General features: G+C 47.3%; 1 protein-coding gene across 2 annotated transcripts in view; it reads left to right on the plus strand.

The window, feature by feature from the left end:
* Positions 1-1,554: 1,554 nt before the first annotated feature.
* The window catches only part of ssbp4 (single stranded DNA binding protein 4), a 64,775-nt gene continuing 51,601 nt past the window's right edge, over positions 1,555-14,728 (plus strand). For both annotated transcript variants that reach the window (XM_066695852.1, XM_066695853.1), the window contains exons 1-2: positions 1,555-1,950; positions 13,797-13,869. In XM_066695852.1, coding sequence (XP_066551949.1) covers positions 1,895-1,950; positions 13,797-13,869 — 129 coding nt within the window. In that variant the 5' untranslated portion in view covers positions 1,555-1,894. The remainder of the gene's footprint in view (positions 1,951-13,796; positions 13,870-14,728) is intronic.

Below are 14,728 nucleotides of genomic sequence, written 5' to 3' on the forward strand. Positions count from 1 at the left end.
CGTGTGCATGTGTTCCGCACTGGTTTCTACGGGTTGAAAACTACCTTAGTAAAGTAAAGAGTCAGAATTCCTTATAAAGGGCTACGTTATAGACTAAATCAAGATACAGCAACAACAGTAAACAAGCTGAAAGACTTCAGTATAGCATGCTCAAAAAGCAAGAACTGTAAAGGCAACAATCATTAAACCAACCCAAACGTGATCTGGTGCTCCTTTGTGGATCAGTATCAGGACGCACAGTGCTGCTGATAGCACTTCATGGGTCGCAAAGCAGAGAGCAAAATCATTACCCTTTATATGCTGGGTTATGTTCTAGGGTGCAGATTAGTTTTCTGAGGAAAAACAAACTGATGTCAAGATTATCTGACATGAATATTTCTCCTGGCACTCAATCAATGCATGCCGGGATTGATATAATGCTGAAAGTCACTAAGAAGCTAATTGGTGTTTCGTTCTTGTTAGTCATAGATGCATAATTAAATTTGGCTACATTTTGCACCACAAAACAGTATTAAAGCAGTGGGGTTTTAAGAACAAACAAAAGCTAAAGTAAATACAAAAATATTCTATTTTGATGTATTAATCTGCGTATTTGCAGGGCAGTAGCAGCTATAAGATCTTTGCTTGACACGTGGCTGTCTCAGGCATGTGAATCGTGACTGGGCTACTGAAACAATGCAAACGGATTTCCACCAAGTCCAACTGGGAAAATTCCAAGACAACACAGTTCGACTCGGGGACATCATTGCACCTCCTCTGGGGAGCGACGCTCCTGTGCAAATCCACAGGGGAATACGTACAAGACCTGGCTCTCCGTGGTCTTGCTTTCAGCTTCCAGCTCATCCCAGAGGTGTTCCATGGGACTGAGATCAGGGACTGTGAGCTGCAAGTGGAGGTGAAAGTGACTGCAGAGCTCACTGTGGCTCAGCTCACAGCACAGTGTCGGGGGTGTCAGTTAGTGTGCCGGTGTAAAAACTGCCCTCCTTTCCAAAGTATCGCAAGATTTCCTCTTGCGTTGCGTCGGCCTTCCACGCGAGGGGAGGCCTCCCCTATAGCGCGGCAGAGGAGAGATGTGTGAGGGCAGCAGTGGGCCCTTCAGTGCAAGGCATTGGGTGTACAGCACAGTGAAGTGCATAGTATAAGCAAGCAGCATGGCAGGGCATTTCTCGACGAACTGGCACACTCGCAGCGATACCGTTTATTTATTCAGTTAATTCACTCCATAAATACAAGAACATAAATGAAGAGTGTGATTTTAGGTTTAATCCATTCTCTTTGGACCACAATATAAAATCATCTGATTGTCCATGGGGGTCCAACACAGCTTTCCCGCAGTACAGTCGTGTAGCCCCGCAGACTCCAACTGTCCACTATGACTTGTACCGAATACAGTGCAGTTTGTAAGACACAATACATCAGTGTGACCGCAGTGTAACGCACACCCCCGCTTTGTCACCCCCCCGCCTCCACCAAAACACGCAAAGAGCGCATTCTCCTCCCGTGCACACCTCTCTAGTTCCGGCATTGCACTTTCAACTCGGGGGAGAAGAAAGAAGGGAAGAAAACTTCGCCTCGCAATGTTTTCAAAGAATCGCAGCCGGCTCGCCCCATTTCGCCGGCCCCTTTAAGAGCCCCCCACCGCCTGTGCAGCGGCGGGAGGGCGGCTCGATTCCCGGAACACTCGGGAAGAGAAAAAAAATCCACCAGCGGTCTGTTTCAAGTCCCCCCAATAGAAACTGTGCCTGATTTGTGGCCAATGTTGGAGATGTAAAAAAAAAAAAAGGAAAAACGCAGGGAGAAAGAACACTAGAGGGGTAGCTATGGAGATAGAGCGCTTTCGAGGCTGCGCGCTTTGACAGGTGTGAGTGGAGTAAAGTCTGAAAACACACGCAGCATGTACGCCAAAGGAAAAGGAACCGTGGTCCCTTCCGACAGCCAAGCCAGAGAAAAGTAAGTGAAAGGCGGGCTGGGGCGCAGGGCTGCCCGGCTCCGCGGCCACCACTTTCTGAACTAAAGCCCCGCGTTTCGGGGGCTGAGCGCGGTGCGCGTCTGCGGCCGGTCCCGCACTGCTCCGCGGGGCGCTCGGGCAACTTTTGCGCTGGAGTTTGTCTCTCCGGTCTTCCGCGGTGGTCCCCCCCCTCTCTCTCTCTCTCTCTCGTTTTTGTTTTCCTGCAGTGGGCTTTTTATTTGTGTATGTGTTCGTTTCTGGTCTCTTGCTTTGGCGCTCGCTAACTGGGGTCTTTCAGAGGGAGACCGGGGTGCGCAAGCGTTTGCCGGCGTGTTTGTGATCACAATCCCCGCAGCTGCGTGTCGCGCCGGTACGGCAGCCCCGGTGCGTGTGCGGGGAATGGGGGGTGGATGGTGGACAATGTCGCGGTGTTACAGTAGCCGGGGGCTCGGGTCCCGGGATGCAGTGTGGCGGCGGAGTCGGCCGGGGGAGAGCCGGGGGAGTGGACGGGGCTGCCTGGGGGACACAATGGTCTGGTAACGTGGAGGACTGTCTCCCAGGGCTGGCTGGAAGAGCCGGTGTGGGGGTTTGAAATGTAAATGCACACATGCCGGGTTTTCTTCTCCTGTGTGTGAATATATACACACATATATAATATACACTTATTCCATCCGTAGCGAGTTGCTGCCTCTCTATCACCCCTTTCTCCGCCTCAAGTTTTCTACCTCCGCTGCAGTTGGAAACTACTTTAATGAAGTGCGGCTGTGCGACCCGGCCGCGGAGGGTGATGTGGGGACGGAGGATGTGCATTTTAATCGCTGGTAATTGGCTCCGTGCTTGAATTAAAAGTAGCGCGGTGTGCGGCTGTATGCACGGCAAAGGATGAGCGTTTTCTGACACACTGGTGTGCTGTTGGTGTGTTGTTGGTGTGTTGGTGTGCTGGTGTGCTGTTGGTGTGCTGTTGCTGTGTTGTTGGTGTGCTGTTGGTGTGCTGTTGGTGTGCTGTTGGTGTGTTGGTGTGTTGTTGGTGTGCTGTTGGTGTGTTGGTGTGCTGTTGGTGTGTTGGTGTGCTGTTGGTGTGCTGTTGGTGTGTTGGTGTGCTGTTGGTGTGCTGTTGGTGTGCTGTTGGTGTGCTGTTGGTGTGTTGGTGTGCTGTTGGTGTGTTGGTGTGCTGTTGGTGTGCTGTTGGTGTGTTGGTGTGTTGGTGTGCTGTTGGTGTGTTGTTGGTGTGCTGTTGGTGTGTTGGTGTGTTGGTGTGCTGTTGGTGTGTTGGTGTGCTGTGTGGGGAGACGCGGGTCCTGGGCACTGCTGTCTCCCTCTACAGCGCTGCTCTCACTTTCTTCAACTTGCTTTTGTGCTTCCATTAGATCTGACCTGCGCGTTGTAGTGGAGTTAACCCACCCCAAACTTCAATACATACCAAACACTTTCGGTTTAAAACATAAATAAAACCATCTTTATATATATATATATATATATATATATATATGAAGGATTGTTGTGTTTTTGTCCGTGCCATTACTATTCTTACAATCGCTAAGACGATGGGAAGGGTGTGAATGGGGTAGTTCAGGTTGGTGGTTGTTGGGTTGTACGCGGAGTAGCGTCGGACACAGGAGAATATGATTTATTTTTAGACCTTTTCTAGCGTCTGCTCCTCGCAACTTGCACCAACTTTAACTGAAGCAAATGCACAGATGCATCTTAAGCCCTCGCTTCTGTAAAACACTGGTGTCTCTTATCCCGAAACTTGGCACAAGTCGTGTCGTTTCAAGTGGGCGAAACGGTGAGCTGAGGTTGTGGCCCTTCACTGATATCGATCCCACTGTCCGGTGTGGCCAATATCGGCAATATCGGCAATATCGGCATACAGCAGGGCATGAAAACAAAGGCATTCTTGTGGTGTTTTTGCAGTATACCATGACGACTAATAACAAAGGATCCCGGTATAACCACAGAGAAGCATGCATTGCCCCTCTTCACTGGAAGTATGATCCCGCAGTCCACATAGGATGTGTGCCATGTCCTTATGATTATGAATATTATTATTATTATTAATGCGAGAATTGTGCCTTTGAGTTGTTTTTTTTTTTTGGGGGGGGGGGGTTACAAAGCGGCAGTCTGTTTAAATGTGTGTAATTCTCATGGTATTTGAAGGCAGTGTTTGTGTTTGGCTTGTTGATGCGAAATGCAACTCCATGATCTGGACAGTTTATGCTGAAAATATATATTTTTAAAATGCTGTTGTAATTAATTATTGAGAAATTCCAATCAGTCTTTACTGTGAATTGAACACGTGCGATCGCTAAATGCATGCATGTATGTATGTATGTATGTATGTATGTATGTATGCTAGTCTTTCGGGCTGGATGGGTCTTATTCTGGTTACCGACTCCTCTTTGTAGTCATTGGTACAAAGACCGTGGACAGAGAGCCGAGAGAGCCAAGCTGGGACCTTTTTCTGCTTGCATGGGTATCATCACTGTGGCAAAGAACTTGGATTATTTTAAAGGAGACCTTTCAAACTAATACGCAATTCAACGGATCTCATGTAGCTGCAAATCAAACCAGCTAAAACATTTTATTTTAAACCACAAAAGATGTGCTTGCATATTTCAGTAAAAACATCCTACAGTTGGAATGGACAGGACATCAGCAGGGCTTTAGGAGAAATGTAACGACACCAACTCATTTGCACACGTTTCAGTCTGTCACAGTAAATGAAAGTTGAATGTGAAATAGAGCATTTGTGCTCTTGAATGGGAGAGAGCAGCGGCTGTGTGTTCTCACATGTTCAGTATTATTATATATAGTATGAAGTGTATAAGCAGGCATATTGGTTGTAAATTCATTAATGACTTGATTCAGAGGCCATGATTAGACCTGGTCTGTACAAGAGAGAGGCCCCACTGGTGCCATTTCTTTAATATATATATAGTGTGTGTGTGTGTGTGTTTTGTTGTCCATATAATTTGTACCTGCTGGAAATCTGTTTATCCTAATTATGCTCCAGGTTTAAACACGCACACACCGATGTGCATACTGTTCAGAGTTTACTATCCAGTCAATTGAGGATCCCCCATATTGAAAGCCATCCTTTAAAGTGTATGTAATATTAATGTTCATAATAGTCAACACCTCAAATAACTACTAAACCGTACTTAAAAATGAAGTATGTGATCAACAGAAAAAACAAACTCCCGGCTGTCTTTTTTAATTACGAGTTCTGTCTGTGCCTCTGTGCAAATATTAAACAGCCACTTATGTCCACACAATGCTAAAATGTTTATTGTGCTAAGCCTTCGTTGTTACTAAAATAATGTTTGTACCATTAGACACGACGAGAGCATAAGATGTAGACACGGTGCTCCTGTTTTCTTGAGAAGGAATCTGTCAGCACGCATTAGTCAAACATACGTTTTGTTTCTCTGGATATAACCTGAGCAGCAAAGACTGAAATCTTCAGAATGAGCTGGGATCACGTGGTATCTAAAAACAACAACACAGACTGCAGGCGGTTGCCAAAAACTGAGATTGATTTCTCACTTTAAACAAACTTTCTTTCCTATCTTTACCCCAGTGCATGAAATATTAAAGTTTGTATTTTATTCTTTTACTTTTATTTCATACTACAAAGGTATTTCTCTGTAGAATTTAGCTGTGGAATTGTTCTGCATCCCAGGGTTGAGTGTAATAATCGTACCGAAAGATAACTAGTCATTCCACTATATGTACACTTGGGTACATTTAAATGAGAATTAAGAATGTGTGTGTGTGTGTGTATATAAATGTGTACATATTTAAAAGTGCATATATTTACTGCGATCAAATCAAAATCGAAGTGACAGACAAATGATCAGAGTGTGGAATTACTTGTTAAATGTGAGATGTATTATTCTGGTGGCACGACTCCACTGTGTATTAATGACACTTCCTATATCCGTGATCTCCAAGAGCTTTCTCTGTAAAGGACATAGATCAATCTTTCTCATTAAACAATGGTAATAATGGTCAAAATAATAAATATAAAGTCACAGGAAGAATGTGTTTTTATTCCACCTGCATGTATCGTGTCGGCCCTTCAGCCTTCGTCGCTGGATCCCAGAGTAACTGCTCTGTGCTTTAAGTCTTCTATACCTACAGCCACTGTTCCCTCCAATGCAGAACCATGTCTGCTATAAATTGCTGCATTTTAATGGATGTAATCAGGTTTGTGTTTAGTTACAATTCCCTAAAAATGTAGGGGTGTGGGCAGATGTAATATATCAGTCTTTGAATAGGGCTGGGTGTGGAATGGACTAGTGTCGCTTTTTTCTCAACCACAGTAGCACAAAGTTTGACAATAATTGCCAATGATGATCTACTGAATGGTGGGTGTGTCTGGCGGGCAGTTTTAGGGACTAAACGTAACGGGGCTGTGAGATGTTCTCCCTCACCTGTCCTAGCTACGGTGTGTAAAGACGTGTCCACATACAAAGTGCATAAATAAATTATTTAAAAAAATATATACCCTGTGTTTCAGTGCATGTATTATTGATACATCTGCCCAGCACCTTCACACAATGCTATGTATAAGGCTACCAATATGAGACAATGCTTTGTTTTGTATGCTTTTGAAATGATAGAACTGTCATTGTAGAAAAAAAAAAAATATATATATATATATATAGATAGCGCAATGCTGAAATGTATTGAATGCTCTGCAGGGGGAAGCAGTCGTTTGCTGGATCTGTAGGTGCTGTCTGAGCAGGTCAGCGTTTAGGAGACATAGGGAGATAGTGAGAGACGCTGGAGTTTTGGTGTTGGGATCTTTGCTTTGATTGGGGTCCAGCTTTGTGGTCAGTTCTGTATACCTGTGTCCGGCTCGGCTTCAGTGTTCCAACCCGATCACCTGTATAGATTTGAACCTGCATTCTTTACATCGCCGTTGGGTTTAGTGTGCCTGTTTTAGAGGAGCCATACTGCCGCCACGTGCGCTGCTGTAAGGGTAACAGCATTGAGGGGGAGCTGTTTATTTGTTTTTCATTACTCCACGTATTACAGACGTTCTTGTGCATGTTGCTGGTGCTGGATGGCGTGAGTCCGGGCTGTGCTCGCTGTCCATCGCTCTGATCTGGGAAGAGGGGCTGAGGGTCTCAGCAGTGTGTTAAGACTCTGAGTTGGGGGGCACTGTCGCTCTACGTTTTAACTGAGGAGTGCCGGGTTAGGCCTATCCCATGGCCAGGGCCCTGTAGCAATAGGGATAGAGTAGGCTGCGGCAGACCCGTTCAGTCTCCGTGGCCTTCCTTCAGCAGTACAGTTACCAGCTCTTACCTGGATCTGAAACCCAGAAATGCAACGGAAACCTCTCCGCAACCCGTCGATTCAGTCAAGGCACCTGTGGCTTGAGCTGGCCGCCTGTGGGAGAGCACTGGGCCGCTTGCTTCTGTGGTCTTGTGTTGCTATCATCTGTGCTGTATTTGTACCCCCAATTATTTATATATTTATTTATGTACTTTTTATCCTGCCCCCCCATTTCAGGATTTTGCTTTATCACATATATATGTGAGGCCTTTCACCCACTTGGCCAGGCTTGTGCATCTCTTAGGGCAAGTCTGTTAATGGAATTTCACTGACCGCCAGAGAGGCTCAGAGATTAAGGAAAGGACGGGGGGGTGGGGGGGGATGACACAGAGCCAAACTCAGAGCACAGTTCTCTCCTCTCAATGCAGACCTGTTGGGTCTATTGTCCTAACAAAAGGGCAAGACATGTTAACAACACAAAGCTAAAAACAAACCTTGTTCGCACAGCTGCAACAAAACAAGGGGGTCAGATGTGTCTGTAATGTTTACACTTTCACACAAGCATCAGTCACCTCCTAAATCAGTCCAGTATTTAATATGATGTAGTGCAGGTATTTATATTTATTAATGCAGGTATTCTTGCCCTGTTTTTAATTTTTTATTATTAGTGTGTTTTGTTTTGTTCTGCAAAACATCACAAAGAAAGGAAAGCCTCAAAACAAAATGCAACTCCTTTTTCCAGGTGACCTTGAAGTTTATTTTTTTCTTTTGGGAAAGGAGAGGAGGAGGAGAAAATCCAAAGTGTGGCCACAGTGCCGCGGAGCGCTGCCTCTCCATGGACAAATAAAATTAAAATCTGTGATGATCGTTTTCCGATGCCGTGAATCGGGTCATCCGGAAGTCCCCTGACGGGTCCAGTGTTCTCTAGCCATATTCAGTGCACTCTGGTCAGGTCTGTGTTGTATCCAAACCAGTGGGAAATTAATTGATTTACGAACTGTTCTTAAGTTCAGTGGGTCACATTTGAGGTGGAATACTGAAGACCTGAAGAGACCTGTGCAATCTACAGGATTTAGGCTTTCCATGATCTGTGTTGGCCAGCCTGCTTTGTATTTATTATAACTCTCATTATTTTATTTATTTATATTTCATACTTTTTTAAAAGTGGCATGTCATGCGGTCTAATTCCTCCCTGTATTACAGTAGCCCAAGCTGCTCCAGTTCTCTGGCACTGAATTAAAACCAAAGAAGGAGAAATAATTTGCTAACTGTCAGTGTGTTAGATGGCTCCTCTTCTCTCTAGGGCTTTTATGATGAAAGCGAGTGACGTCTGGGCACCTCGGGCGAGATGTCAGGTGCACTCGCAGGATAAAAGTTTGGGGGATCTCTCCTTGATGTCTGGACACACAGCAAGAACCCAGGTGTGAGGGAGATAGAGGGGGTGAGGGTAGAGGCAGAGGGGGAGCTGAGCAACCAGGCCGGATTAAACTGAAGAAAGGGTCTGCGTTCAGGTTCTTAGTGCCATGAGTTTGTGACTACAGGAGCAAGCTGATGGGCTGCATCATGGGGTGTGCTTTAGCACAGAATACTTATGGATTCCAGGACCTCCCCAAAATTCTCTTTCAGAACCTGCAGAATGGGGTTCTTTTTCTTGCTCTCTTTTGAGCTGAATATACACACGCACACACACCAAACGCATATATTTATATATATCGGCAGGGAAGCTTAACCCCCTGCAACTACGCAGTGTGCTGCATAGTTCCTGAGCCCCACAGCGCCGTGCTGGAGCTGCCCGCTCATGGCAGAGTCATCCTCCCCTGTTTGGCCTCCGCCGCTCCCCAGCCTGGCTCTCGCTGCTGTTGTCTGGCCCTGTCCTCTGGGCCAGGAGAGTCTGCGCCCCCTCCCCTGTGCCAGCAGCATCCTCAAACATCTCGGGTAGAAACTCAGACAGGGAGGGGGGCACTGTGGTCTCTCTCCCTCCAGGCCCTCCCCTGAGCTTTCCGAGAAGAGGCCGGTCTGAGCTGCCGAGGGAAGACGCCTCATCCGCGGAGGCGCAGCTGGCAGGCGGGCAGGGAAGGGACAGCGCTGCAAGGCGGGAGCTCTGGGGCTCGGACAGGGAGCCCTCTGAACCCCACAGCTTCTGTAGCAGCCGTTGCCATTCGGCTGGGTCTACGCCTGTTCTGTATTTTTAAAAGTTTTTATTTATTTCTCCTCTTACTGTACTTTACTATGCTCCGTTATCCCCTGTCTCTGCTTTGCTATCCAAGGATGAAGACTTGCAGCCTGAGTCACTGTCTGTCACTCCTCCGCTGTCTGTGAGTGTTACATGCAGATACTAAAAAAACTAATTAAGAAAAAGGAAAGAAAAGACTCTCTCCTAGATGTGGGTATTGGGAGAGGTGGGGTTTTCACCAGTTTCCTAATTTTGTCAGTCCCTGTGGACTCTGTTTCTGTACCTGCTTATGTGTAGTCCATAGAGACACTGTCCGGGCATATGTAATTATGTGTTTCAGTCCCCCCACCCCCCAACAAATCGGACATTTTCCTGTCGCTATGCATAAAGCATCAGTGTGAAATAGGGACTGGGTGTCTGAATGACCTCCACTGAGCCTGCAGTACAGTGTGGACCTGGCCTCCGCTGTTGTCCCACCTTCGTTTGGTTCTGGAGATGTGCAGAAGGAGGAGCAATAAAGGGATAGAGGCTGTAGCTACAACACCCCCAATGCTGTTGCCTGTGACGCAGCAACATGCCAAGTTGTTGATCTTTGCAGATTGTGGTGTCTGGGGTGGGGGGCCCATCGTTGGTGCTATAGTCCAGCCCAGCATGTGCTCTCTCTGCGGCTCCGTGCGGCTTGCCTTTCTCCCCTTCACCAGGTTCAGCATTCAGAGTTTCATGCTCTGTGCTTTCGGCTCCCTTGCCTGGGTGCAGGCAGTTAAGTTCATGATGCCAACCTCTCTCTCTCTCTCGCTGTGTGTGTGTGCGATGCTGGTGAAGCATTGGGGGTGGGGGGCAGCCCCGAGCGCTGCCTGGGCACCAAGTTACAGTTACGACTTCTGACAGCCTTACAAAAGCCGGCCCTTGAAGCGGGGAGGGACTGAATTAATTTCTGTTAAAAATGCATGAGGGCAGGTGCAGGTAGCACTGCGACGGATCACCCGCCCCTCCTGTCAAAATCTCATCCACCTCCCATCCCCCCAGCCGGTCTTGAAAAATAACACCCTTGGAATCCTGGGCCCAGCTGCCAGAACGGGGCACTGTTCGGGAACCAGCTACCTGCACGGCCCTCCGAATAAGAACCCAGTCAGGAGGTTAATGGGTTATGGACAGAGGGGAGACCACCCAGTCTGTCTTGCTTGTTTGGATGTAGGTAGCTTATTGATCCCCTGTCAGGAGGCGGCGGGTGCTGCTGCTGCTGCAATCCAGCTGGGAATTTCTGTCCCCATCCACCCACAACACTTTGAGCAAAGGAATACCCATTGATGTGTTAAAGCAACATCAGCAGCCACCGGACCCAGGCCAGCTTGTGTATGGGGCAGACTGGGCTGCCAACAGTGCCACCAGCACTGCCCCGCCACTGCCACCCCCAGCCACCATTACTACTAATTCGAACAACGCTTCCCATCTACCAAGGCTTTGAGTTCTCTCCCTTCTGTGGCTGCCAGGTCTGTGTGGAGCGGGACGCGAGGTGCGGCGGTCTCCGGTGCGTGTGCAGTGTAGTGAAGTGACGGGGTGGGGGGAGGATGAGAGGGGGATGTGTTTTTTTTTTTTTTTTCTTTCTTCTCCTGCAATCCTGCTGCAGTGTCAGAGTCAGCCTCCAGGCCAGGCCGTCACTGTTGGTGGGGATGTGTTCTCCTGCGACTCCTCCACTCGCAGAAAGGGTTTCCTGCGAGCAGTTTGACTGATCGCCTCAAAAATAAAGGCAACAGTACATTTCGTGCAGTGGCTTTAGCATCGCAGTGAGGAAACAAAAGACGAAAGTTCATTCTAACAGATTTTTAATTACCTTTTATATGCTCCCTCCTGTGGTCCTGGTACACATAGTACAGGTACATGTTCACAGGGGCCCATTTTAACATTGACTTCCCTTTGACGGTCGAAACCTTTTCATTTGTTTTAAGCCAAGTACCAACGTGAGTGTGCTTTGTTGGTGTGTCTCGAATGGTGATCACAAACGTGGCGACCAATTTATTCTGTAACTAGAATAATTAATTAATCGCCCCCCCATTCCTGCTCAAGGTCAATTGCCAACATAATCCAGATTTGAGCTGGGGGGATCTCTGCCATGTAGGACCCTACTTTCCTCAGTGAGAGAGTCCTGGAGCTGTGCTGTTTGTTAGCACCAGTGTATCCTGTTACCAAAGCGCTGCTGCTGTAACTTGAAAAAGCTGCCAGAGGTGTGTCATCTTCAACCCTGTGGTTCTGTTGTCTGTTAGTCAGTTAGTTAGTTAGTTTGTTTGTTTGTTGTAAGCAGCGAGCAAAGCAGCACAGGAGACGTTCCTGCCGAGTGTTTGGGTGACACTGAGCATGTCTATGTGTTCCCACCATCAGAGGGGTGTCTGTTCGTTTAGTTTTGACCTGCAGGCAAAGTGTAATTTGACAAAACTCTCTTGCATATTTGTGTGCAAGGCATCGTGGGGATAGATTAATTCTGGGAGTCTGGGTGGACAATTTGCAGGCCGTCCGAATCAATATCTGGAGGTTTATAAACAAATCTACACAAAATTAGAATACTGCAAAGGGCTGCAAGTCACCCCCTACTCCACCCCCATTTGCATGAGTGTTGTTCTACCAGGTTGGGGTAAAGCACTATCAGACATTGAGTTCTCATTATGTGAAACCTGTAAAGAAGCCAGGTCTCAACTTGTACCTTACTGCACCCAAAGGTCAAAGTTCAACCTCTGCCTCAGCTAGCCTTCAGATCAGAGGCCCAAGTCAACCCCCTACACTGCGCTGTTGTCTCTCTGATCCCCACTGGGGTAGTATAACTGTGGTCCGGTGGGGGAGGGTGGGCAGAGGGAGGATCTGCTGACTACAGCTCTCTCCTCGTGAAGCTGCCCTCCTCTGTTCTGCCGGGATTGCTGGAGTTTTTGCATTTCTGATGTAACTGTGGGAAATCGCTTTAGATTTAGACTTGGCACAACTTTCTGCCATCCTGGACTGACCTGCCCGCTCTGAGGGACAACAAATTTCGGGGGGGCAAGAGGAGATATTACAACAAAAAACAATGTTAACAGCTTGGGGCATCTGAAATGTTTATTGTCTCTGTCTGGTGTGTGTTGCACTGATGGACACTTCACACAGCAGGAAGTGCGTCTGCTATCCTTCCATTGTTGGGGGTGGGTGGGAATGTAGTGTGTTTTGAGGGTGGGGGGCGTGTTTTTTCTCTCCATTAGGGGGCTGAGATGACCGAAGGCCGTACCTTATAAATCGCCCCTCCCTCTGCTGAAGCCAGTGGTTAGCTCGGGGTCCCTTGCCTTCTGACGACAACGGGGGGGGGGGGCGTACAGCTGGTGGAGGTCAGGGGTGTCTGCGGAGCTGGGTGTTACCTGTCCAGGTGTAACCCTTACAGAGACAGCAGTCTGACTCCCCCGCCACTGCTTGGGTCCTTTGGCCCTTCTGGACGCCTGCGTACATTGAACAGCGTGGAATGGCAAACTTAGGTTTTGTGTTTGTAGTGTCTACAGTTCAACCACAGCATGATCCTTAATGGCTGCCAAAGTTTTGTGTATCTCTGCCTAGTGCCTATCTTTTTTAATTTGATTTTAAAGCATCTATTTTGGACTGCCTACACAATGACAATCCAGAAATGCAGGTGACTTCATGATCCATCTCTCTGCTTTGCCACCTATGAACTCTGAGCACCTCTGCCAATGAAATAACATTTGTGCTGTGCAACTTTTTTGATGTTAATTTGCAGTTCCCAGGTAACTTACAATGCAGTTTTCTTTTCGAATGCAAGGTGACGTGGATAAAATACAAGTAAATAAGAGAATGAAGGCCGTGGCCGCGGGAGCAGGTCCGTCTCATTCCGATACCCAGCCATAACTGAATAAGCAGCAGTCAATGAGCTGGTCTGTGGGGAGTACAGCCTGTTGTGTTCTTTATTTTTCCACAAAAATAAATAAATCAAATAACGAAGCATTCTGCGTGCTGTGCTAATATGGTTTGTGCATGACGATGAACGGGAAATGCAGAGACTTCAGCAACGCAGACACGAGGGGAAGCAACGCTGCCTAACCTGATGCAATCTTGAAACATGCCAAAAACGGACTCCTTTCTAAAGGAAATAAATAGTTAATGTTAACCTAGTTCAGTTTAGTCTGACTCCTAAGGTTAACGTTGAATGGATTGCTTTTTTGGGATGGCGTAAGAACGGTCTTACAGTGGGGCGTCTTTCAACGTGCAATTGAGGGGTATTCTTGCATTACTGATTATAACATTTACTTGCATTCTCGTTTAGTTCCAAATCTGCGTCACTTATTCACTCCTTTCATACTGGCATTGGCCCTCCTGCGATCGTACCGAGACTGCAGCCCTAACCTTGTCCTCGCTTCTGTTTTGCAGGTTAGCTTTATACGTCTATGAGTATCTACTCCATGTGGGGGCACAGAAATCAGCACAGACCTTCCTGTCAGAGGTAAGCAACTCTTTTTCTACTTCTCAGTGTCATTTGTGTCAGATATCCTGATGAATGAAGGCTGTCTATTCCAAATAGATCCTTTTTTTTTTTAAATGTATTTGCTGTGGGCCTGGGGAGGGGGTCCTGATAAGAATTGTTTGGGATCGATTGATTGTCATTTCACTTGAAGATGCTGCCATATGTGAGGGCTGGGAGGAGGGATAGGAGGTGAAATGGGCTAAAGCTGTGATCTTAACCCCGAGACCTGCAGAGAGACGCCTTTCAATCGCAAGGAAAGAATCTTAATTTAATTCCTCATTTATTGATTTATATTATATATCTATATGATATCTTTATCCTTCCTCGACTCCTTTCTTTGTTTGACTGATCATTTATTTATATTTTCCATTAGGGTCATTTAAAACTTCCCTTTAATTTATATTTATATATAAGACTAGTAGAGTCACTGTGCCCTCCCTCCTGCCACTCGGCGCAGAACTTGGCAGGCACCCGTCCCCTGTTGAAATCCCCCCGAGTGATCTGAGTGAATTGAACCCCCACCAGGTATGCCACAGGTAAACAAAGACACCTGGTCAGGGCTGCCTAATGAGACATCAGGCGGCCGTCTCACCTGCTGTCAGTGTGTCTGCTGAGGGGTGGGGGGACTGGGGGGGAGCTACCAGAGCCACCCTTGCGTTAACCCTTTCCCTGCCTCACCCGTGGGACACGTACAGTTCTAGCTGTTTCACTGACGTGTGTTTTCACACTCACTTGCTCTGGTCGGCCTGATTCACAGGGAGGCCTCTTGCCCAGGCGGTGGCATTCTTAATGGGCTGTCATGTGACAGCGGTACCCCTCCCAACATAAAGGTCCTGGT

This window comes from Amia ocellicauda, chromosome 22 (genome assembly GCF_036373705.1).
Source record: "Amia ocellicauda isolate fAmiCal2 chromosome 22, fAmiCal2.hap1, whole genome shotgun sequence".
Classification (NCBI taxonomy): Eukaryota; Metazoa; Chordata; class Actinopteri; order Amiiformes; family Amiidae; genus Amia; species Amia ocellicauda.